The sequence below is a fragment of the Salvelinus fontinalis genome, chromosome 35 (genome assembly GCF_029448725.1).
Source record: "Salvelinus fontinalis isolate EN_2023a chromosome 35, ASM2944872v1, whole genome shotgun sequence".
NCBI lineage: Eukaryota > Metazoa > Chordata > Actinopteri > Salmoniformes > Salmonidae > Salvelinus > Salvelinus fontinalis.
Window position 1 is genome coordinate 1568351 of NC_074699.1, and position 19528 is coordinate 1587878.

At 49.1% G+C, this 19528-nt stretch overlaps 1 protein-coding gene across 1 annotated transcript in view; it reads left to right on the top strand.

Annotated features, from left to right (window-relative positions):
* The window catches only part of ttc17 (tetratricopeptide repeat domain 17), an 85772-nt gene that overhangs the window by 15843 nt on the left and 50401 nt on the right, over positions 1-19528 (top strand). Inside the window, exons 16-23 of the mRNA XM_055898927.1 lie at positions 723-872; positions 1105-1358; positions 4179-4335; positions 4635-4755; positions 7605-7764; positions 8456-8539; positions 8676-8795; positions 8951-9088. Coding sequence (XP_055754902.1) covers positions 723-872; positions 1105-1358; positions 4179-4335; positions 4635-4755; positions 7605-7764; positions 8456-8539; positions 8676-8795; positions 8951-9088 — 1184 coding nt within the window. The remainder of the gene's footprint in view (positions 1-722; positions 873-1104; positions 1359-4178; positions 4336-4634; positions 4756-7604; positions 7765-8455; positions 8540-8675; positions 8796-8950; positions 9089-19528) is intronic.

Genomic DNA, 19528 nt, shown 5'->3' on the forward strand with positions numbered 1-19528 from the left:
TCTCTCTCTCTCTGTGTGTTTCTCTCTCTCTCTGTGTGTTTCTCTCTCTCTCTGTGTGTTTCTCTCTCTCTCTGTGTGTTTCTCTCTCTCTCTGTGTGTTTCTCTCTCTCTGTGTGTTTCTCTCTCTCTCTGCGTGTTTCTCTCTCTCTCTGTGTGTTTCTCTCTCTCTCTGTGTGTTTCTCTCTCTCTCTGTGTGTTTCTCTCTCTCTCTGTGTGTTTCTTTCTCTCTCTGTGTGTTTCTTTCTCTCTGTGTGTTTCTCTCTCTCTTTCTCTCTGTGTGTTTCTCTCTCTCTTTCTCTCTGTGTGTTTCTCTCTCTCTTTCTCTCTGTGTGTTTCTCTCTCTTTCTCTCTGTGTGTTTCTCTCTCTGTGTTTCTCTCTCTCTTCCTCTCTAGAATGTGGAGGAAAGTGTTTTAAGTGGAGAAATGTTCCACTCAATAATTGAAGCTGTTAAAAATAGTCCAGCTGCTGCATTTAGAGAACTCTATATTTGACAATCAGACGCCAACCCCCTCACCATGTTTACAACCTACACACACTTTCTATGTCGAGGTGAAAAGGTGCAGGGTCACAAGAAAGACCCATCTCCACTATGACAAAAGGGACAATGATGTCCAGTTCGTTATCTGTATTTGTTGCTTGAACGTCATGCACATTTTTGGCAGGCCAGTTTAGTGGAGAAAGTGTGTGTGTGTGCTGATGGGTTTAGTGTGTGTGTCAACAGAGGGTGCTGTGTGTGTCGGGGAGGAGGATGTGACTCTACATCTAGATGAATGGGAGGCTGGCAGTAGACAGAAGCAGCAGGAGGACCCCACCACCACGGCTGCCCAGGCTCTGCCTGTCTCCACAGTGGAGGAAGCCCTCCTGTTTGAGAGTAAGACCCTTATGATTTGGACTCTGACTGTATGAAATCAAATGAACAGAACTGTTCTTGGAGTTCTGCACACTCAGATGCTCAAACATCTGGGTCCTGTTCATTAGGGCACTGTAGCAAAACGTTTTGAAACGGAAAACCTACAAATGTCATGTTAAACCCTCCCTGTTTCTGTCCTTTTTCTTCCGTTTGATACCTAATGAACAGGACCCTGCCTTTCTGTTTGTAACAGAGGTGGTGCTGGACAGTAACGGCTCTGGAGAGGCAGGCCAACAGCCTGGAGGAGGAGAGAGGGATGAGGAGGAGTGGCAGCTGAAGGAGGAGCTGATGGGGGCCTTCGAGGGGGCTCTGGACGTGGGGGGCGACCTGAGGCGGGGCGACCTGAGGGGCATCCGCGTGCTGAAGAACGACCGGGTGATGGGAGCGGGCCGGAGCGGAGGAGGGCCCTGCTTCGGGAACTGTGAGGATGACGAGGGGGCTGAGTGGGTAGGTGTCCTGTCCTGAGTAACTACCATGATGTAATATAGAGACAGACAGGGGGCTGAGTGGTACATGTCCTGTCCTGAGTAACTACCATGATGTACTATAGAGACAGACAGGGGGCTGAGTGGTACATGTCCTGTACTGAGTAACTACCATGATGTAATATAGAGACAGACAGGGGGCTGAGTGGTACATGTACTGTCCTGAGTAACTACCATGATGTAATATAGAGACAGACAGGGGGCTGAGTGGTACATGTCCTGAGTAACTACCATGGTGTACTATAGAGACAGACAGGGGGCTGAGTGGTACATGTCCTGTACTGAGTAACTACCATGATGTAATATAGAGACAGACAGGGGGCTGAGTGGTACATGTCCTGTACTGAGTAACTACCATGATGTACTATAGAGACAGACAGGGGGCTGAGTGGTACATGTCCTGTACTGAGTAACTACCATGATGTACTATAGAGACAGACAGGGGGCTGAGTGGTACATGTCCTGTCCTGAGTAACTACCATGAAGTACTATAGAGACAGACAGGGGGCTGAGTGGTACATGTCCTGTCCTGAGTAACTACCATGATGTACTATAGAGACAGACAGGGGGCTGAGTGGTACATGTCCTGTCCTGAGTAACTACCATGATGTACTATAGAGACAGACAGGGGGCTGAGTGGTACATGTCCTGTCCTGAGTAACTACCATGATGTACTATAGAGACAGACAGGGGGCTGAGTGGTACATGTCCTGTCCTGAGTAACTACCATGATGTACTATAGAGACAGACAGGGGGCTGAGTGGTACATGTCCTGTCCTGAGTAACTACCATGATGTACTATAGAGACAGACAGGGGGCTGAGTGGTACATGTCCTGTCCTGAGTAACTACCATGATGTAATATAGAGACAGACAGGGGGCTGAGTGGTACATGTCCTGTCCTGAGTAACTACCATGATGTACTATAGAGACAGACAGGGGGGTGAGTGGTACATGTCCTGTCCTGAGTAACTACCATGATGTACTATAGAGACAGACAGGGGGCTGAGTGGTACATGTCCTGTACTGAGTAACTACCATGATGTACTATAGAGACAGACAGGGGGCTGAGTGGTACATGTCCTGTCCTGAGTAACTACCATGATGTACTATAGAGACAGACAGGGGGCTGAGTGGTACATGTCCTGTCCTGAGTAACTACCATGATGTACTATAGAGACAGACAGGGGGCTGAGTGGTACATGTCCTGTCCTGAGTAACTACCATGATGTAATATAGAGACAGACAGGGGGCTGAGTGGTACATGTCCTGTCCTGAGTAACTACCATGATGTACTATAGAGACAGACAGGGGGCTGAGTGGTACATGTCCTGAGTAACTACCATGATGTTATATAGAGACAGACAGGGGGCTGAGTGGTACATGTCCTGTACTGAGTAACTACCATGATGTACTATAGAGACAGACAGGGGGCTGAGTGGTACATGTCCTGTACTGAGAAACTACCATGATGTACTATAGAGACAGACAGGGGGCTGAGTGGTACATGTCCTGTACTGAGTAACTACCATGATGTAATATAGAGACAGACAGGGGGCTGAGTGGTACATGTCCTGTCCTGAGTAACTACCATGATGTAATATAGAGACAGACAGGGGGCTGAGTGGTACATGTCCTGTCCTGAGTAACTACCATGATGTACTATAGAGACAGACAGGGGGCTGAGTGGTACATGTCCTGTCCTGAGTAACTACCATGATGTACTATAGAGACAGACAGGGGGCTGAGTGGTACTTGTCCTGTACTGAGTAACTACCATGATGTACTATAGAGACAGACAGGGGGCTGAGTGGTACATGTCCTGTACTGAATAACTACCATGATGTACTATAGAGACAGACAGGGGGCTGAGTGGTACATGTCCTGTACTGAGAAACTACCATGATGTACTATAGAGACAGACAGGGGGCTGAGTGGTACATGTCCTGAGTAACTACCATGATGTACTATAGAGACAGACAGGGGGCTGAGTGGTACATGTCCTGAGTAACTACCATGATGTAATATAGAGACAGACAGGGGGCTGAGTGGTACATGTCCTGAGTAACTACCATGATGTACTATAGAGACAGACAGGGGGCTGAGTGGTACATGTCCTGTCCTGAGTAACTACCATGATGTACTATAGAGACAGACAGGGGGCTGAGTGGTACATGTCCTGTACTGAGTAACTACCATGATGTACTATAGAGACAGGGGGCTGAGTGGTACATGTCCTGTACTGAGTAACTACCATGATGTAATATAGAGACAGACAGGGGGCTGAGTGGTACATGTCCTGTACTGAGTAACTACCATGATGTAATATAGAGACAGACAGGGGGCTGAGTGGTACATGTCCTGAGTAACTACCATGATGTACTATAGAGACAGACAGGGGGCTGAGTGGTACATGTCCTGTACTGAGTAACTACCATGATGTACTATAGAGACAGACAGGGGGCTGAGTGGTACATGTCCTGTCCTGAGTAACTACCATGATGTACTATAGAGACAGACAGGGGGCTGAGTGGTACATGTCCTGTACTGAGAAACTACCATGATGTAATATAGAGACAGACAGGGGGCTGAGTGGTACATGTCCTGTACTGAGTAACTACCATGATGTACTATAGAGACAGACAGGGGGCTGAGTGGTACATGTCCTGTACTGAGTAACTACCATGATGTACTATAGAGACAGACAGGGGGCTGAGTGGTACATGTCCTGTACTGAGTAACTACCATGATGTATGAAACGTTATGTTCCTGGTCCTCAACAGATCACGTTCCAGGTGAAGCGTGTGAGGAAGCCCAAGGCGGACAGCCCTGAGGGCTGGGGCAGTGCTGAGGACACCCTGCAGGGGGAGACACTGCTCCCTGGAGGCCACTCTGTCCTGGAGATCAGTGGCCCCACCATCCCGTCCCCCGGGCCCTCAGGTAATAAACAGCCTGCATGCTCACAGACAAACTCACAGTGAGAATCTCAATTGTATTTACTTGACTCCTCGTGTCCTCTCGCCGCCTCCTCAAAACCCCATTAGTGGAATAAGGCCAGTTGGGAGGGACCTCTGACTTTCTCATCCAATGGCTTCTGAGAAGGATGCGAGGAATCAAGGAAATACAATTGAGATTCTCCCCTAAAGTCAGTTCTCTTAGTCATCATCATTGAACCATACTAAGAAAGTGTTTGTGTCTCTAGGGTACTGATGTGTGTGTGTGTGTGTGTGTGTGTGTAGGGCGATGGAGGGACTATACCAGTCTGGGCTGGCCGGGGCCAGAGGAGTGCCAGAGAACACGCAGGGTAGACCTCACCACCGTGGCCAGTACCTGGCTGGCCGTGTCTGCCAAGAACATCGAGTCAGTACCAACCTTCCCCTTTGTCCTCTGTTTGTCTTGTGTAAGGGGTTAGGACAGTGTTGTAAATTCAAACTTTGAACTCTGCCTGGCTGTCTATCTCATAGATAACTGTATATAGTGTGTGACAGTGGTTTCCCAACCCTCCCCTGGGGAATGTACCTCCCAGTCCACATTGTTCCAACCCTCCCCTGGGGAATGTACCTCCCAGTCCACATTGTTCCAACCCTCCCCTGGGGAATGTACCTCCCAGTCCACATTGTTCCAACCCTCCCCTGGGGAATGTACCTCCCAGTCCACATTGTTCCAACCCTCCCATGGGGAATGTACCTCCCAGTCCACATTGTTCCAACCCTCCCCTGGGGAATGTACCTCCCAGTCCACATTGTCCCAACCCTCCCCTGGGGAATGTACCTCCCAGTCCACATTGTTCCAACCCTCCCCTGGGGAATGTACCTCCCAGTCCACATTGTCCCAACCCTCCCCTGGGGAATGTACCTCCCAGTCCACATTGTCCCAACCCTCCCCTGGGGAATGTACCTCCCAGTCCACATTGTTCCAACCCTCCCCTGGGGAATATACCTCCCAGTCCACAGTGTTCCAACCCTCCCCTGGGGAATATACCTCCCAGTCCACATTGTTCCAACCCTCCCCTGGGGAATGCACCTCCCAGTCCACATTGTTCCAACCCTCCCATGGGGAATGTACCTCCCAGTCCACATTGTTCCAACCCTCCCCTGGGGAATGTACCTCCCAGTCCACATTGTTCCAACCCTCCCCTGGGGAATGTACCTCCCAGTCCACATTGTTCCAACCCTCCCCTGGGGAATGCACCTCCCAGTCCACATTGTTCCAACCCTCCCCTGGGGAATGCACCTCCCAGTCCACATTGTTCCAACCCTCCCCTGGGGAATGTACCTCCCAGTCCACATTGTTCCAACCCTGCACTGACACATCTGATTCAACTAACTAATCAACTAGTAAAATGTTGACTGCCACTGGAGTCAGTTGGGAATCACTTTATTAGGACTTAAAGGGATAGTTGGAGATTTAAGCTCTTTTTTTATATATATTTACACTGTTAAGATGAACTCATGGATACCATTTGTATGTCTCTGTGCCGTATGAAGCAAGGTCGTGTCTGGAGCCATTACTCACTAGCCCAGTGACTGGAAGTCTACTGTAGCAACTAGCATGAAACTACCTTCAACTTCCTTCAAACTGTACACATAACATTGGTAACCATGAGTTCATCTGACTCTGGGGAAGGAGATAGTTCAACATTTTGGCAAAATAAATATCTTCTTAACATCCAAAGCCACACTTTAATTAGAAAAATTTCTAAAGTTCTATTCCCCCTCCCTTGCTGTTCTCTCGTTTCCCCCCTCCCTCGCTGTTCTCTCATTTCCCCCCTCCCTCGCTGTTCTCTCGTTTCCACCCTCCCTCGCTGTTCTCTCGTTTTCACCCTCCCTCGCTGATCTCTCGTTTCCCCCCTCCCTCGCTGTTCTCTCGTTTCCCCCCTACCTCGCTGTTCTCTCGTTTCCCCCCTCCCTCGCTGTTCTCTCGTTTCCACCCTCCCTCGCTGTTCTCTCATTTCCCCCCTCCCTCGCTGTTCTCTCGTTTCCACCCTCCCTCGCTGTTCTCTCGTTTTCACCCTCCCTCGCTGATCTCTCGTTTCCCCCCTCCCTCGCTGTTCTCTCGTTTCCCCCCTCCCTCGCTGTTCTCTCGTTTCCACCCTCCCTCGCTGTTCTCTCGTTTCCACCCTCCCTCGCTGTTCTCTCGTTTCCCCCCTCCCTCGCTGTTCTCTCGTTTCCACCCTCCCTCGCTGTTCTCTCGTTTCCACCCTCCCTCGCTGTTCTCTCGTTTCCACCCTCCCTCGCTGTTTTCTCGTTTCCACCCTCCCTCGCTGTTTTCTCGTTTCCACCCTCCCTCGCTGTTCTCTCGTTTTCACCCTCCCTCGCTGTTCTCTCGTTTTCACCCTCCCTCGCTGTTCTCTCGTTTTCACCCTCCCTCGCTGTTCTCTCGTTTTACCCTCCCTCGCTGTTCTCTCTTTTTTACCCTCCCTCGCTGTTCTCTCGTTTCCACCCTCCCTCGCTGTTCTCTCGTTTCCACCCTCCCTCGCTGTTCTCTCGTTTCCACCCTCCCTCGCTGTTCTCTCGTTTCCACCCTCCCTCGCTGTTCTCTCGTTTCCACCCTCCCTCGCTGTTCTCTCGTTTCCACCCTCCCTCGCTGTTCTCTCGTTTCCACCCTCCCTCGCTGTTCTCTCGTTTCCACCCTCCCTCGCTGTTCTCTCGTTTCCACCCTCCCTCGCTGTTCTCTCGTTTCCACCCTCCCTCGCTGTTCTCTCGTTTCCACCCTCCCTCGCTGTTCTCTCGTTTCCACCCTCCCTCGCTGTTCTCTCGTTTCCACCCTCCCTCGCTGTTCTCTCGTTTCCACCCTCCCTCGCTGTTCTCTCGTTTTCACCCTCCCTCGCTGTTCTCTCGTTTTCACCCTCCCTCGCTGTTCTCTCTTTCACCCTCCCTCGCTGTTCTCTCGTTTTCACCCTCCCTCGCTGTTCTCTCGTTTTCACCCTCCCTCTCTGTTCTCTCGTTTTCACCCTCCCTCGCTGTTCTCTCGTTTCCACCCTCCCTCGCTGTTCTCTCGTTTCCACCCTCCCTCGCTGTTCTCTCGTTTCCACCCTCCCTCGCTGTTCTCTCGTTTCCACCCTCCCTCGCTGTTCTCTCGTTTCCACCCTCCCTCGCTGTTCTCTCGTTTCCACCCTCCCTCGCTGTTCTCTCGTTTCCACCCTCCCTCGCTGTTCTCTCGTTTCCACCCTCCCTCGCTGTTCTCTCGTTTCCACCCTCCCTCTGCAGCATCACGGAACACATAGACTTTACCACTCCACTCCAGGAGCCTGCGGTGGAGCCATTGTGCAACGCCAACCTGGCTGCCAGCATGCACACCCTGGACCACCTGGCTGGCGTGGCCAACCGCGCCGCTATCCACTACACCGGAGAGAGTCAACTCAGAGAGGTAGGAGACAGAGAGAGTCAACTCAGAGAGGTAGGGGACCGAGAGAGTCAACTCGGAGAGGTAGGAGACCGAGAGAGTCAACTCGGAGAGGTAGGAGACAGAGAGAGTCAACTCGGAGAGGTAGGGGACAGAGAGAGTCAACTCGGAGAGGTAGGGGACAGAGAGAGTCAACTCGGAGAGGTAGGGGACAGAGAGAGTCAACTCGGAGAGGTAGGGGACAGAGAGAGTCAACTCGGAGAGGTAGGGGACAGAGAGAGTCAACTCGGAGAGGTAGGGGACAGAGAGAGTCAACTCGGAGAGGTAGGGGACAGAGAGAGTCAACTCGGAGAGGTAGGGGACAGAGAGAGTCAACTCGGAGAGGTAGGGGACAGAGAGAGTCAACTCGGAGAGGTAGGAGTCAGAGAGAGTCAACTCGGAGAGGTAGGGGACAGAGAGAGTCAACTCGGAGAGGTAGGGGACAGAGAGAGTCAACTCGGAGAGGTAGGGGACAGAGAGAGTCAACTCGGAGAGGTAGGGGACAGAGAGAGTCAACTCGGAGAGGTAGGGGACAGAGAGAGTCAACTCGGAGAGGTAGGGGACAGAGAGAGAGTCTACTCTGAGAGGGAGGGGACAGAGTCTCTCACATCTCACCAGTCTGTATCATTTCACTGTTCTGCCGTGAGCCTCAACCGGATTTCCGTTTGTCATTCAGGTTCTACAGAATCTGGGCAAAGATAAGTTCTCCCCTCAGTCTTTTGAGCAGGTGGGCACGCGCATCGCCAAGGTCTTGGAGAAGGTACGTGTTAGTGGAGGTGGTAGCTGCCCGTCAGGCTATTCTACAACCCCGTATCACCCAAATCACAGCATCTTCCGGTAGTATAAAGATCAATAAAATCATGCAGACAAATGAAAGTCTCTCCTCTCCTGAGCAGAACCAGACATCGTGGGTCTTGTCCAGCATGTCTGCTCTCTACTGGAGGGTGAAGGGTCAGGGCAAGAGGGCCATCGACTGCCTACGCCAAGCCCTCCACTACGCCCCGCACCACATGAAGGTAACACGGACTGAGACTTGTCCAATAATAACACACGTTTGTTTTCCTTTGCAAAACATTTTTCTACTGTGTGAACTGCTGAACATGACCCCGTGCTATAGGGCTGTGTGATAATTCAGTATCTCTCTCTCCTTCCCTCCCTCCTTACCTGCCAGGATGTACCTCTGATCAGCCTGGCCAACATCTTCCAGAACGCACGGCTGTGGGAGGACGCCCTGACCGTGGCCCGCATGGCTGTGGAGATCGCCCCGCACTTCGTTGTCAACCACTTCACCCTCGCCAACGTCTACATCGCCATGGTGAGCCCACCACCATGGGAACGGACCAACATTGTTGTCATGGCCTGGCCATGAGTCGTCTGGTTCAGGGTCTGTCGTCTGGTTCAGGGTCTGGTTCAGGGTCTGTCGCCTGGTTCAGGGTCTGGTTCAGGGTCTGTCGCCTGGTTCAGGGTCTGTCGTCTGGTTCAGGGTCTGGTTCAGGGTCTGTCGCCCGGTTCAGGGTCTGTCGCCCGGTTCAGGGTCTGTCGCCTGGTTCAGGGTCTGGTTCAGGGTCTGTCGTCTGGTTCAGGGTCTGTCGCCTGGTTCAGGGTCTGTCGCCTGGTTCAGGGTCTGTCGCCTGGTTCAGGGTCTGGTTCAGGGTCTGTCGTCTGGTTCAGGGTCTGGTTCAGGGTCTGTCGTCTGGTTCAGGGTCTGTCGCCTGGTTCAGGGTCTGTCGCCTGGTTCAGGGTCTGTCGCCTGGTTCAGGGTCTGTCGCCTGGTTCAGGGTCTGTCGCCTGGTTCAGGGTCTGTCGCCTGGTTCAGGGTCTGTCGCCTGGTTCAGGGTCTGTCGTCTGGTTCAGGGTCTGTCGTCTGGTTCAGGTGCTTAATTACCTTCAAGTGTCAGTGGTTGTGAAGCGGGTTATTTATGCTGGTATTGGTAAGTGTGTGTGTGGAATCTTATGCTGGTTGCGTGTCAGGTGGGTGTTGAAGAATACTAATGCTGCTACTAATGCTGCTGCTAATGCTGCTGCTAGTGCTGCTGCTAATGCTGCTGCTAATGCTGCTGCTAGTGCTGCTGCTAGTGCTGCTGCTAGTGCTGCTGCTAGTGCTGCTGCTGCTAGTGCTGCTGCTGCTAGTGCTGCTGCTGCTAGTGCTGCTGCTGCTAGTGCTGCTGCTAGTGCTGCTAGTGCTGCTAGTGCTGCTGCTAGTGCTGCTGCTAGTGCTGCTGCTAGTGCTGCTGCTAGTGCTGCTGCTAGTGCTGCTGCTAGTGCTAGTGCTGCTGCTAGTGCTAGTGCTGCTGCTAGTGCTGCTGCTAATGCTGCTGCGAGTGCTGCTGCTGCTGCTAATGCTGCTGCGAGTGCTGCTGCTGCTGCTAGTGCTGCTGCTGCTAATGCTGCTGCTAGTGCTGCTGCTAATGCTGCTGCTAATGCTGCTGCTAATGCTGCTGCTAATGCTGCTGCTAGTGCTGCTGCTAGTGCTGCTGCTAGTGCTGCTGCTAATGCTGCTGCTAGTGCTGCTGCTGCTGCTAGTGCTGCTGCTGCTAATGCTGCTGCTAGTGCTGCTGCTGCTAATGCTGCTGCTAATGCTGCTGCTAATGCTGCTGCTAGTGCTGCTGCTAGTGCTGCTGCTAGTGCTGCTGCTAGTGCTGCTGCTAATGCTGCTGCTAGTGCTGCTGCTAGTGCTGCTGCTAGTGCTGCTGCTAGTGCTGCTGCTAATGCTGCTGCTAGTGCTGCTGCTAGTGCTGCTGCTAGTGCTGCTGCTATTGCTGCTGCTAATGCTGCTGCTAATGCTGCTGCTAGTGCTGCTGCTAGTGCTGCTGCTATTGCTGCTGCTAATGCTGCTGCTAGTGCTGCTGCTAGTGCTGCTGCTAGTGATGCTGCTAATGCTGCTGCTAGTGCTGCTGCTAATGCTGCTGCTAATGCTGCTGCTAGTGCTGCTGCTAGTGCTGCTGCTATTGCTGCTGCTAATGCTGCTGCTAATGCTGCTGCTAATGCTGCTGCTAGTGCTGCTGCTAGTGCTGCTGCTAGTGCTGCTGCTAGTGCTGCTGCTAATGCTGCTGCTAATGCTGCTGCTAGTGCTGCTGCTAGTGCTGCTGCTATTGCTGCTGCTAATGCTGCTGCTAGTGCTGCTGCTAGTGCTGCTGCTAGTGCTGCTGCTAATGCTGCTGCTAGTGCTGCTGCTAATGCTGCTGCTAATGCTGCTGCTAGTGCTGCTGCTAGTGCTGCTGCTATTGCTGCTGCTAATGCTGCTGCTAGTGCTGCTGCTAATGCTGATGTGTCAAATGACGGCATGGGTATGAATTGTGGTGATTTGTGTAAATACTGATCAGTTGTATTTATTATTCTTTGTTCATTGATCTGTGTGTGTGTGTGTGTGTGTGTGTGTGTGTGTGTGTGTGTGTGTGTGTGTGTGTGTGTGTGTGTGTGTGTGTGTGTGTGTCTCCAGGAGGAGTTTGAGAAGGCCATGCGCTGGTATGAGTCCACTCTGGAGCTGCAGCCAGAGTTTGCCCCTGCCAAGGACCGCCTGAGAACCATCCAGTGTTACCTGCTAACCAAGAAGGACCGCCGTCTACCCTGAGACGACTCCACAGGAGAAGCCCTCGGAACACACACACCACACATACAAAAACATAACTTACAGTAGTTACTCACAGGAAAGAGGTTGTTGATTTAAAAAAATATATATTTTAAGTCATTGCCATATAATTATTGTCCAAAGAAATTCAGGGGTTCCATTCGCTGTGACCTCAGACTCTGGTCGTAGGGGGTAAAACATTCACTAAATGATCCATGTTACCTTCTGAAGAAGCCCTCCACCTGAAAAATTCTCAATTCTATTAGGAAACTTTGGGAACTATCCCATCACTCAGCCTCCCTGTCCCATAGACTACAGTATATAGAGCCCAGCATAGAGTCCCATCACTCAGCCTCCCTGTTCCATAGACTACAGTATATAGAGCCCAGCATAGAGTCCCATCACTCAGCCTCCCTGTCCCATAGACTACAGTATATAGAGCCCAGCATAGAGTCTCATCACTCAGCCTCCCTGTCCCATAGACTACAGTATATAGAGCCAGAAGGCTGCTGTTCTTTGTTCTGTCTCCAGTGGAGTTGGACTAGGAAGTGCAGCCAGGACATGGTTTTATTTCATGAATTCATACACATCCTTCTCTCTGTCCTTCATTCCTCAAGGTGTTCACTGAAGAAACTATATGGTGTAACTGGAAACCTGCCCGATTCAGTCAGATAGGTGAAATCTCGATGAGGGGGGTATTGAAGGAAGGGAATATGCTTTTATTTTATGTTTTGGAACTGGGCCCCTACAATTAGTCTTTTCTTTAAGGGCTGAGAATTGTTTCGTTTTTTTTGAGGTGGTGAAACACACCAAAGGGAAGAGTTTATTTTGTTAGGAATCCATCAAGAAGGACAATGCAGTAGTTGATTTACAAGACAGATATAATCCCATAGATGGTGCTGTTTTTTAAATTTATTTTAATTGGAGGTATTAATTGGAAGAACAGTTGTCATCACACAGTTATTTCTTATGATTAAGAAATATTTTGTTAAAGAGACAGAAATTGCTGCTGGTTTGTAACTTGCTAACTAAACGCAGGTGACTAAACGCAGGTGTACCGGGTCGTGGAATGACCCGTCTCAAAACCTTTTACAATTATGGCTGCTTAAAAAAATTAATATAGATTGTCTTGTTTTGCCCTTGTTTTTTTATCATTCCTATTTATGTGGGGACCTACAATGAATAAATGAAAATGTATTTTTATGAAAGGAACGTTAATGCATAGCAACAAAAAAAAGTTAACTGTAATGTGTTGTTTACGTTTGCTCTTTTATTTATAGAAATTATTTGTCAGGGCCCAAAAAAAAACGGTTCACTTTTGACCATTTTTCAAACTTTAAATTGAACTGTTGTGTACAGTATTAAGGCAGTGGGACATATAAGTTGATCGGCTCATCATTTGAATGTATCCATTGTCTTTTGACGAACTTCAGACCTCTGGGAAATAAAAAGCAAGATGTTTTGATGCCTTGAGACTTAAGTTGAATGGAGGTGGGGTTTGGATTCAGTTTTCTGGGGTCTACATCAGCGTGCATTTAAACAGAGGTAGTGGTGTGGTGGAGAGACTGAAACCCATGTCTGAGGGTGTGGTGGGGAGACTGAAACCCATGTCTGAGGGTGTGGTGGAGAGACCGAAACCCATGTCTGAGGGTGTGGTGGGGAGACTGAAACCCATGTCTGAGGGTGTGGTGGAGAGACTGAAACCCATGTCTGAGGGTGTGGTGGAGAGACTGAAACCCATGTCTGAGGGTGTGGTGGGGAGACTGAAACCCATGTCTGAGGGTGTGGTGGAGAGACTGAAACCCATGCCCGAGGGTGTGGTGGGGAGACTGAAACCCATGTCTGAGGGTGTGGTGGAGAGACTGAAACCCATGTCTGAGGGTGTGGTGGAGAGACTGAAACCCATGTCTGAGGGTGTGGTGGAGAGACTGAAACCCATGTCTGAGGGTGTGGTGGAGAGACTGAAACCCATGCCCGAGGGTGTGGTGGGGAGACTGAAACCCATGTCTGAGGGTGTGGTGGAGAGACTGAAACCCATGTCTGAGGGTGTGGTGGAGAGACTGAAACCCATGTCTGAGGGTGTGGTGGAGAGACTGAAACCCATGCCCGAGGGTGTGGTGGGGAGACTGAAACCCATGTCAGGGTGTGGTGGGGAGACTGAAACCCATGTCTGAGGGTGTGGTGGAGAGACTGAAACCCATGTCTGAGGGTGTGGTGGGGAGACAAACCCATGTCTGAGGGTGTGGTGGGGAGACTGAAACCCATGTCTGAGGGTGTGGTGGGGAGACTGAAACCCATGTCTGAGGGTGTGGTGGGGAGACTGAAACCCATGTCTGAGGGTGTGGTGGGGAGACTGAAACCCATGTCTGAGGGTGTGGTGGGGAGACTGAAACCCATGCCTGAGGGTGTGGTGAGGAGACTGAAACCCATGCCTGAGGGTGTGGTGGGGAGACTGAAACCCATGCCCGAGGGTGCGATGGGGAGACTGAAACCCATGCCCGAGGGTGCGATGGGGAGACTGAAACCCATGCCCGAGGCAGCCGTGTGGTTGGGAGAAATAATTCTGTAAATGGTGGACGGAGATGTCTTTCCAACTCCTCTGACGGACAGCACAGCCCTAGGCCCTTCCCCAACGCACTGCTCCCATTAAAAACCATTGAATTGCTGTGTTTTAAAGCATAGCTCAGTTAGGGTCCTGAGTGGATGAAAACCTGCATAACACTACACTTCTGGCTTTGTCATATTCCTAGAATTGCCCTTTTTTTAAATGCACCCCTTGTGGCTCTGTGATCATACTCCAAATGAATGGCAGTATTTCACCTTGCTTTTGGCCTGAGGAAAATGATATGGTTTCCTCAGTACGATACTAGGTGCAGATTGATGCTGTCCAGGTGTTCCCCCAACCAAGACATGTTGCTAAAATCCAAATGCGCCAGTGACAAGGAGTGTGTTTGCAGAAGTAACAAGATGACTTGCAGGACAGTCCCCTTCCTGATTGTTTGCAGAAGTAACAAGATGACTTGCAGGACAGTCCCCTTCCTGATTGTTTGCAGAAGTAACAAGATGACTTGCAGGACAGTCCCCTTCCTGATTGTTTGCAGAAGTAACAAGATGACTTGCAGGACAGTCCCCTTCCTGATTGTTTGCAGAAGTAACAAGATGACTTGCAGGACAGTCCCCTTCCTGATTGTTTGCAGAAGTAACAAGATGACTTGCAGGACAGTCCCCTTCCTGATTGTTTGCAGAAGTAACAAGATGACTTGCAGGACAGTCCCCTTCCTGATACAATGGATCTTATATGACAGGATTTGTAGCCACAAGCGTCAACCATATTTTTTTATTTTACCTTTATTTAACCAGGCAGGTCAGTTAAGAACAAATTCTTATTTTCAATGACGGCCTAGGAACAGTGGGTTACCTGCCTTGTTCAGTGGCAGAACGACAAATTTTTACCATGTCAGCTCGGGGATTCAATCTTGCAACCTTTCGGTTACTAGTCCAACGCTCTAACCACTAGGCTACCTGCCGCCCCACTAGGCTACCTGGCAACCCAGAAGGCACTGCCAAATCAAGGGTAGAAGATGGTGGAACTATATCAGGTTGGGAACTAACGCACTCAGAGGCGTCGTTAACCCACTCGTATACTGTTCAGTCATTGTCAATGAGCTGTTAGTCTACATGGGCTAGGGCTTGCCCATTGCCACAGCTGCAATTCTGCACAGACAATGTGTTTTGTCTGCAAGTGCTGGAAATAGTGCAAGCACAGTGCGGCCTGCTATTTTTAGCAGCCTGTGAGGGAACATGGTGCAGAGAGGCTGGCACACATGCACGGACTGCTATAAATATCAAGTAAACACACGAGAATGCATATTGCACAGCACCTTGGAGAGCAACCGCATCGCTAATGGTTGTTAGCCTATTATTGTCCTCAGAACCGCTCCCTTTTAGAATGTTTCTCAGTTCATATTTAACTCTGGTGGTATTTCTGAACCCACACGTCTTGGGTACAGTGTATAAATAACTTGTGTCCAACGAAGCGTGAGAATTTGTCAGGGGGGTGAGAGGAGGACTGGGTGCTCAGTTATGTAATAGACATGTGATGTGAGTGACCAGCACACACACAAACTCACGCACACACACACTGCTTTGAATGAGGCTGTAAGAGTGAGATCAGCCAATGGGAGGGGGTAGCAGGCAGGCCAATGGCTCAGCTGAGAATGTATTGGCTAGCTGTGTTTTGGTGTGTAAGACAGATTATATAACTTTGTTTATAGTCCTTGTTGAAAAAGTAAGTATACAAATAGACTGAGCCTACAAATAGAAACCGCAAAAAACATCTTGGGACATTTGAACACATGATTAGCAGAGGTTAGGCAGCCTAGTGGTGTGAGTGTTGGGCCAGTAACCAGAAGGTTGCTGGATCGAATCCCTGAGCTGACGTGGTAAAAATCTGTTCTGCCCCTGAGCAAGGCAGGGCACTGAAGACTTTAAGGCAGCCCCCCGCACCTCTGATTCAGAGGGGTTGGGTAAAATACGGAAGACACATTTCAGTTGAATACATTGTTGGACAACTGAGTAGGTATCCCCTTTTCCCTTTAAAATGTCTATAGACTACTTGGATTCACAGGATCTGGTAGGTTACCTGTGGTGTCTGTATATATTTAGATAAGAGGACAGCGGTATCTGATAGGTTACCTGTGGTGTCTATATATATATTTAGATAAGAGGACAGCGGTATCTGGTAGGTTACCTGTGGTGTCTATATATCTATTTAGATAAGAGGACAGCAGTATCTGATATATGGGAGGCACCACTTAGGAACAGCATCTCATAGGTTCATTCAGATGGTTCATTTGTGCTATTCTGACATGCTTATCCGGTCAATGTATACTTGGAAATCTGGCGAAGAAAATGAATAGGCCTATGGAGAAATTGTATGGGGTATCAGTAAATGAGAGGAATTACCTAGTATATGTTTCAGTTCTGAGTGTGTTGGATTGAATTCTAGAAGTGTCCACATGCAGACTCCGAGGCCGGGATTTGTCCTGGTCTGTTCTATTGTCCTGGTCTGTTCTTCACCATGGTCTGTTCTATTGTCATGGTCTGTTCTACTGTCCTGGTCTGTTCGTCACCATGGTCTGTTCTATTGTCCTGGTCTGTTCTATTGTCCTGGGCTGTTCTTCACCATGGTCTGTTCTATTGTCATGGTCTGTTCTATTGTCCTGGTCTGTTCTTCACCATGGTCTGTTCTATTGTCATGGTCTGTTCTACTGTCCTGGTCTGTTCTATTGTCCTGGTCTGTTCGTCACCATGGTCTGTTCTATTGTCCTGGTCTGTTCGTTACCATGGTCTGTTCTATTGTCCTGGTCTGTTCTTCACCATGGTCTCACCATGGTCTGTTCTATTGTCCTGGTCTGTTCGTCACCATGGTCTGTTCTATTGTCCTGGTCTGTTCTATTGTCCTGGTCTGTTCTTCACCATGGTCTGTTCTATTGTCCTGGTCTGTTCGTCACCATGGTCTGTTCTATTGTCCTGGTCTGTTCTTCACCATGGTCTGTTCTATTGTCCTGGTCTGTTCGTCACCATGGTCTGTTCTATTGTCCTGGTCTGTTCTTCACCATGGTCTGTTCTATTGTCCTGGTCTGTTCTTCACCATGGTCTGTTCTATTGTCCTGGTCTGTTCTTCACCATGGTCTGTTCTATTGTCCTGGTCTGTTCTTCACCATGGTCTGTTCTATTGTCCTGGTCTGTTCTTCACCATGGTCTGTTCTATTGTCCTGGTCTGTTCTTCACCATGGTCTGTTCTATTGTCCTGGTCTGTTCTATTGTCCTGGTCTGTTCGTCACCATGGTCTGTTCTATTGTCCTGGTCTGTTCTATTGTCCTGGTCTGTTCTTCACCATGGTCTGTTCTATTGTCCTGGTCTGTTCTTCACCATGGTCTGTTCTATTGTCCTGGTCTGTTCTTCACCATGGTCTGTTCTATTGTCCTGGTCTGTTCTATTGCATGTTAAGCGGATTGAGAACCATGGACAGCGACAAAGCGAGACCTGGGCTATGTTATGTTGCCTAATGTCACAGCCCTGTAGCCTACAATTTTCATCCTGGAAATAACGTCCCAATATTTTACAATTCACATGGTCCAATGCATTGTATTTTGTGGTGGCCAAGAGACGAATTTTCAGCACCCCGTATTCTTTCCAACCGCCCCGCCCTCCTTTCTCGCAAGTTGAATTAATTTGATACTATTTTTGAAGCTCTGTGTTTCTAAGGGATACCTAATGACGCAATGACGTCAATGCGGGTCAGTAGCACACTGGTATACTGGTGGTTGAGACGGTAGTGTTCAGGAACCAAGCTTTATCAATGAGAGCCTATAAAGCCATGCTTTCAATTCGTTGTAATAAAAGCAAAGAAGTATAGTTCAATGGTAAAAATACGACATTATTTGGTTGCATATCAAAATAATGTATTAATGTTGTGAGCTTTAACACACCAAGAGGGTAGCTGCGATCTTTTACATATTTATTTCTCTGGTGCGTAATCTTTAACCACAAATGCACACCCTGACACGGACAGCCTCATGTGTGTCCTCCTAACACCCCGCTCAACGCACACACACACACACACACACACAGTGAACGCCTTCGTCTAGATGCGAGGTGATCTTTATAGCTATAGGCTAATATAGGCTACATTCCTCCTATGATCAACTCTTCCCACAAGGAACTTACCACAGTCACGGAGCCACTGGTTGCGCAGTGAATTAGAGTTGTGCCATTTGAGAAGGTATGTGATTTCTCCGTTAAAAGACGGAACGTTCTCTCTGTTGTGGGACTTCAAACTACAGTTTAAATTAGTAAATTACTGGTGCCGTTTCCAAAAATACATTATCCTTGATGTGTGGGAGATATATACCGGTGAGGAGATACGAGGGATACGGTGATTTGTGAACGCAAACAGACAAGGTATCGGACACAGAAAACAGAACCGTGCAGGCTGGACTATTTGTGAAGACGCTGGAATTCCTATATTTCAGTTTCAGTGTCTGCTCCGTTTCACTGATATCTGCAGGGCTTCATACGGGTAAAAGCAATAAATAGTTAACCTGCATCTAATAAACAGTAAACTGCTGTGCACATAATATGGAAGTTTACTGTTTTCACTTTTAGTCAACTTCCCCGCATTGCCATTCAATCATTCATTTGTTCTATATGATTCGGCCCAGTTGCCGCCCTTCTCAGTCACGACCGTCACACACATAGCTGTATATAGCCTGTATTTTAGTTTTATGGGCATGTTGTATGCTTTAAACGAGGTATTTTGGCCTGTAACTATCTACACATTCGCTATGGACAATAAGCGGAGACATTTCTACATTTAACCTGTCACATGTGCGGTAATAGCTGATATAGAGAATGCAAGGGGAAAGTGTTTTTTTGTTGTTTTTTTCGAAATCTTTTTCATGTGGCAACAGGACAGAGACATTTCGTATGGTGTGTTGTCCTAGGTTATCCTTACAGTTTTGTACGTTTAACCTATGAAAGTCAAATGTTGAGGTCCACGGTGCTGCTGGTGTGGTCCTTTTTTCAACCATACTGACTGATTGATGTAATTGATTGACCATGGAGTCTACTCACCTGGTATCCCAGGTCTAAATCAGTTAGGGGAAGGATGAAGAAAAAAAAAGCATTATGTGGTCCACGAGGCCCGGATTTACTGAGTCCTATTGCATGGTAAGCAGTTCAGAACCAGACAGTTCCTGTTGCAAAGGAAGGAGTTTCAGAACCATGGGCAGTGCCCGTTATACACCAAGGGGTTAAGAACCATGGGCAGCGCCCGTTATACACCAAGGGGGTTCAAGCGCCATGGACAGCGCATGTTATACACCAAGGGGGTTCAGAGCCATGGACAGCGCCCGTTATACACCAAGGGGGTTCAGAACCATGGACAGCGCATGTTGTACACAAAGTTGTTTCAGAACCATGGATAATGCCTGCTGTACAAGAATGATTTTCAGAACCATGGACAGTACCTGCTGTACACGAATGATTTTCAGAACCATGGATAGTGCCTGCTGTACACGAATGATTTTCAGAACCATGGACAGTGCCTGCTGTACACGGAAGTGTTTTCAGAAACTATTGGCTGTATTTGCACAGGCAGTCCAGTTATGATATTTT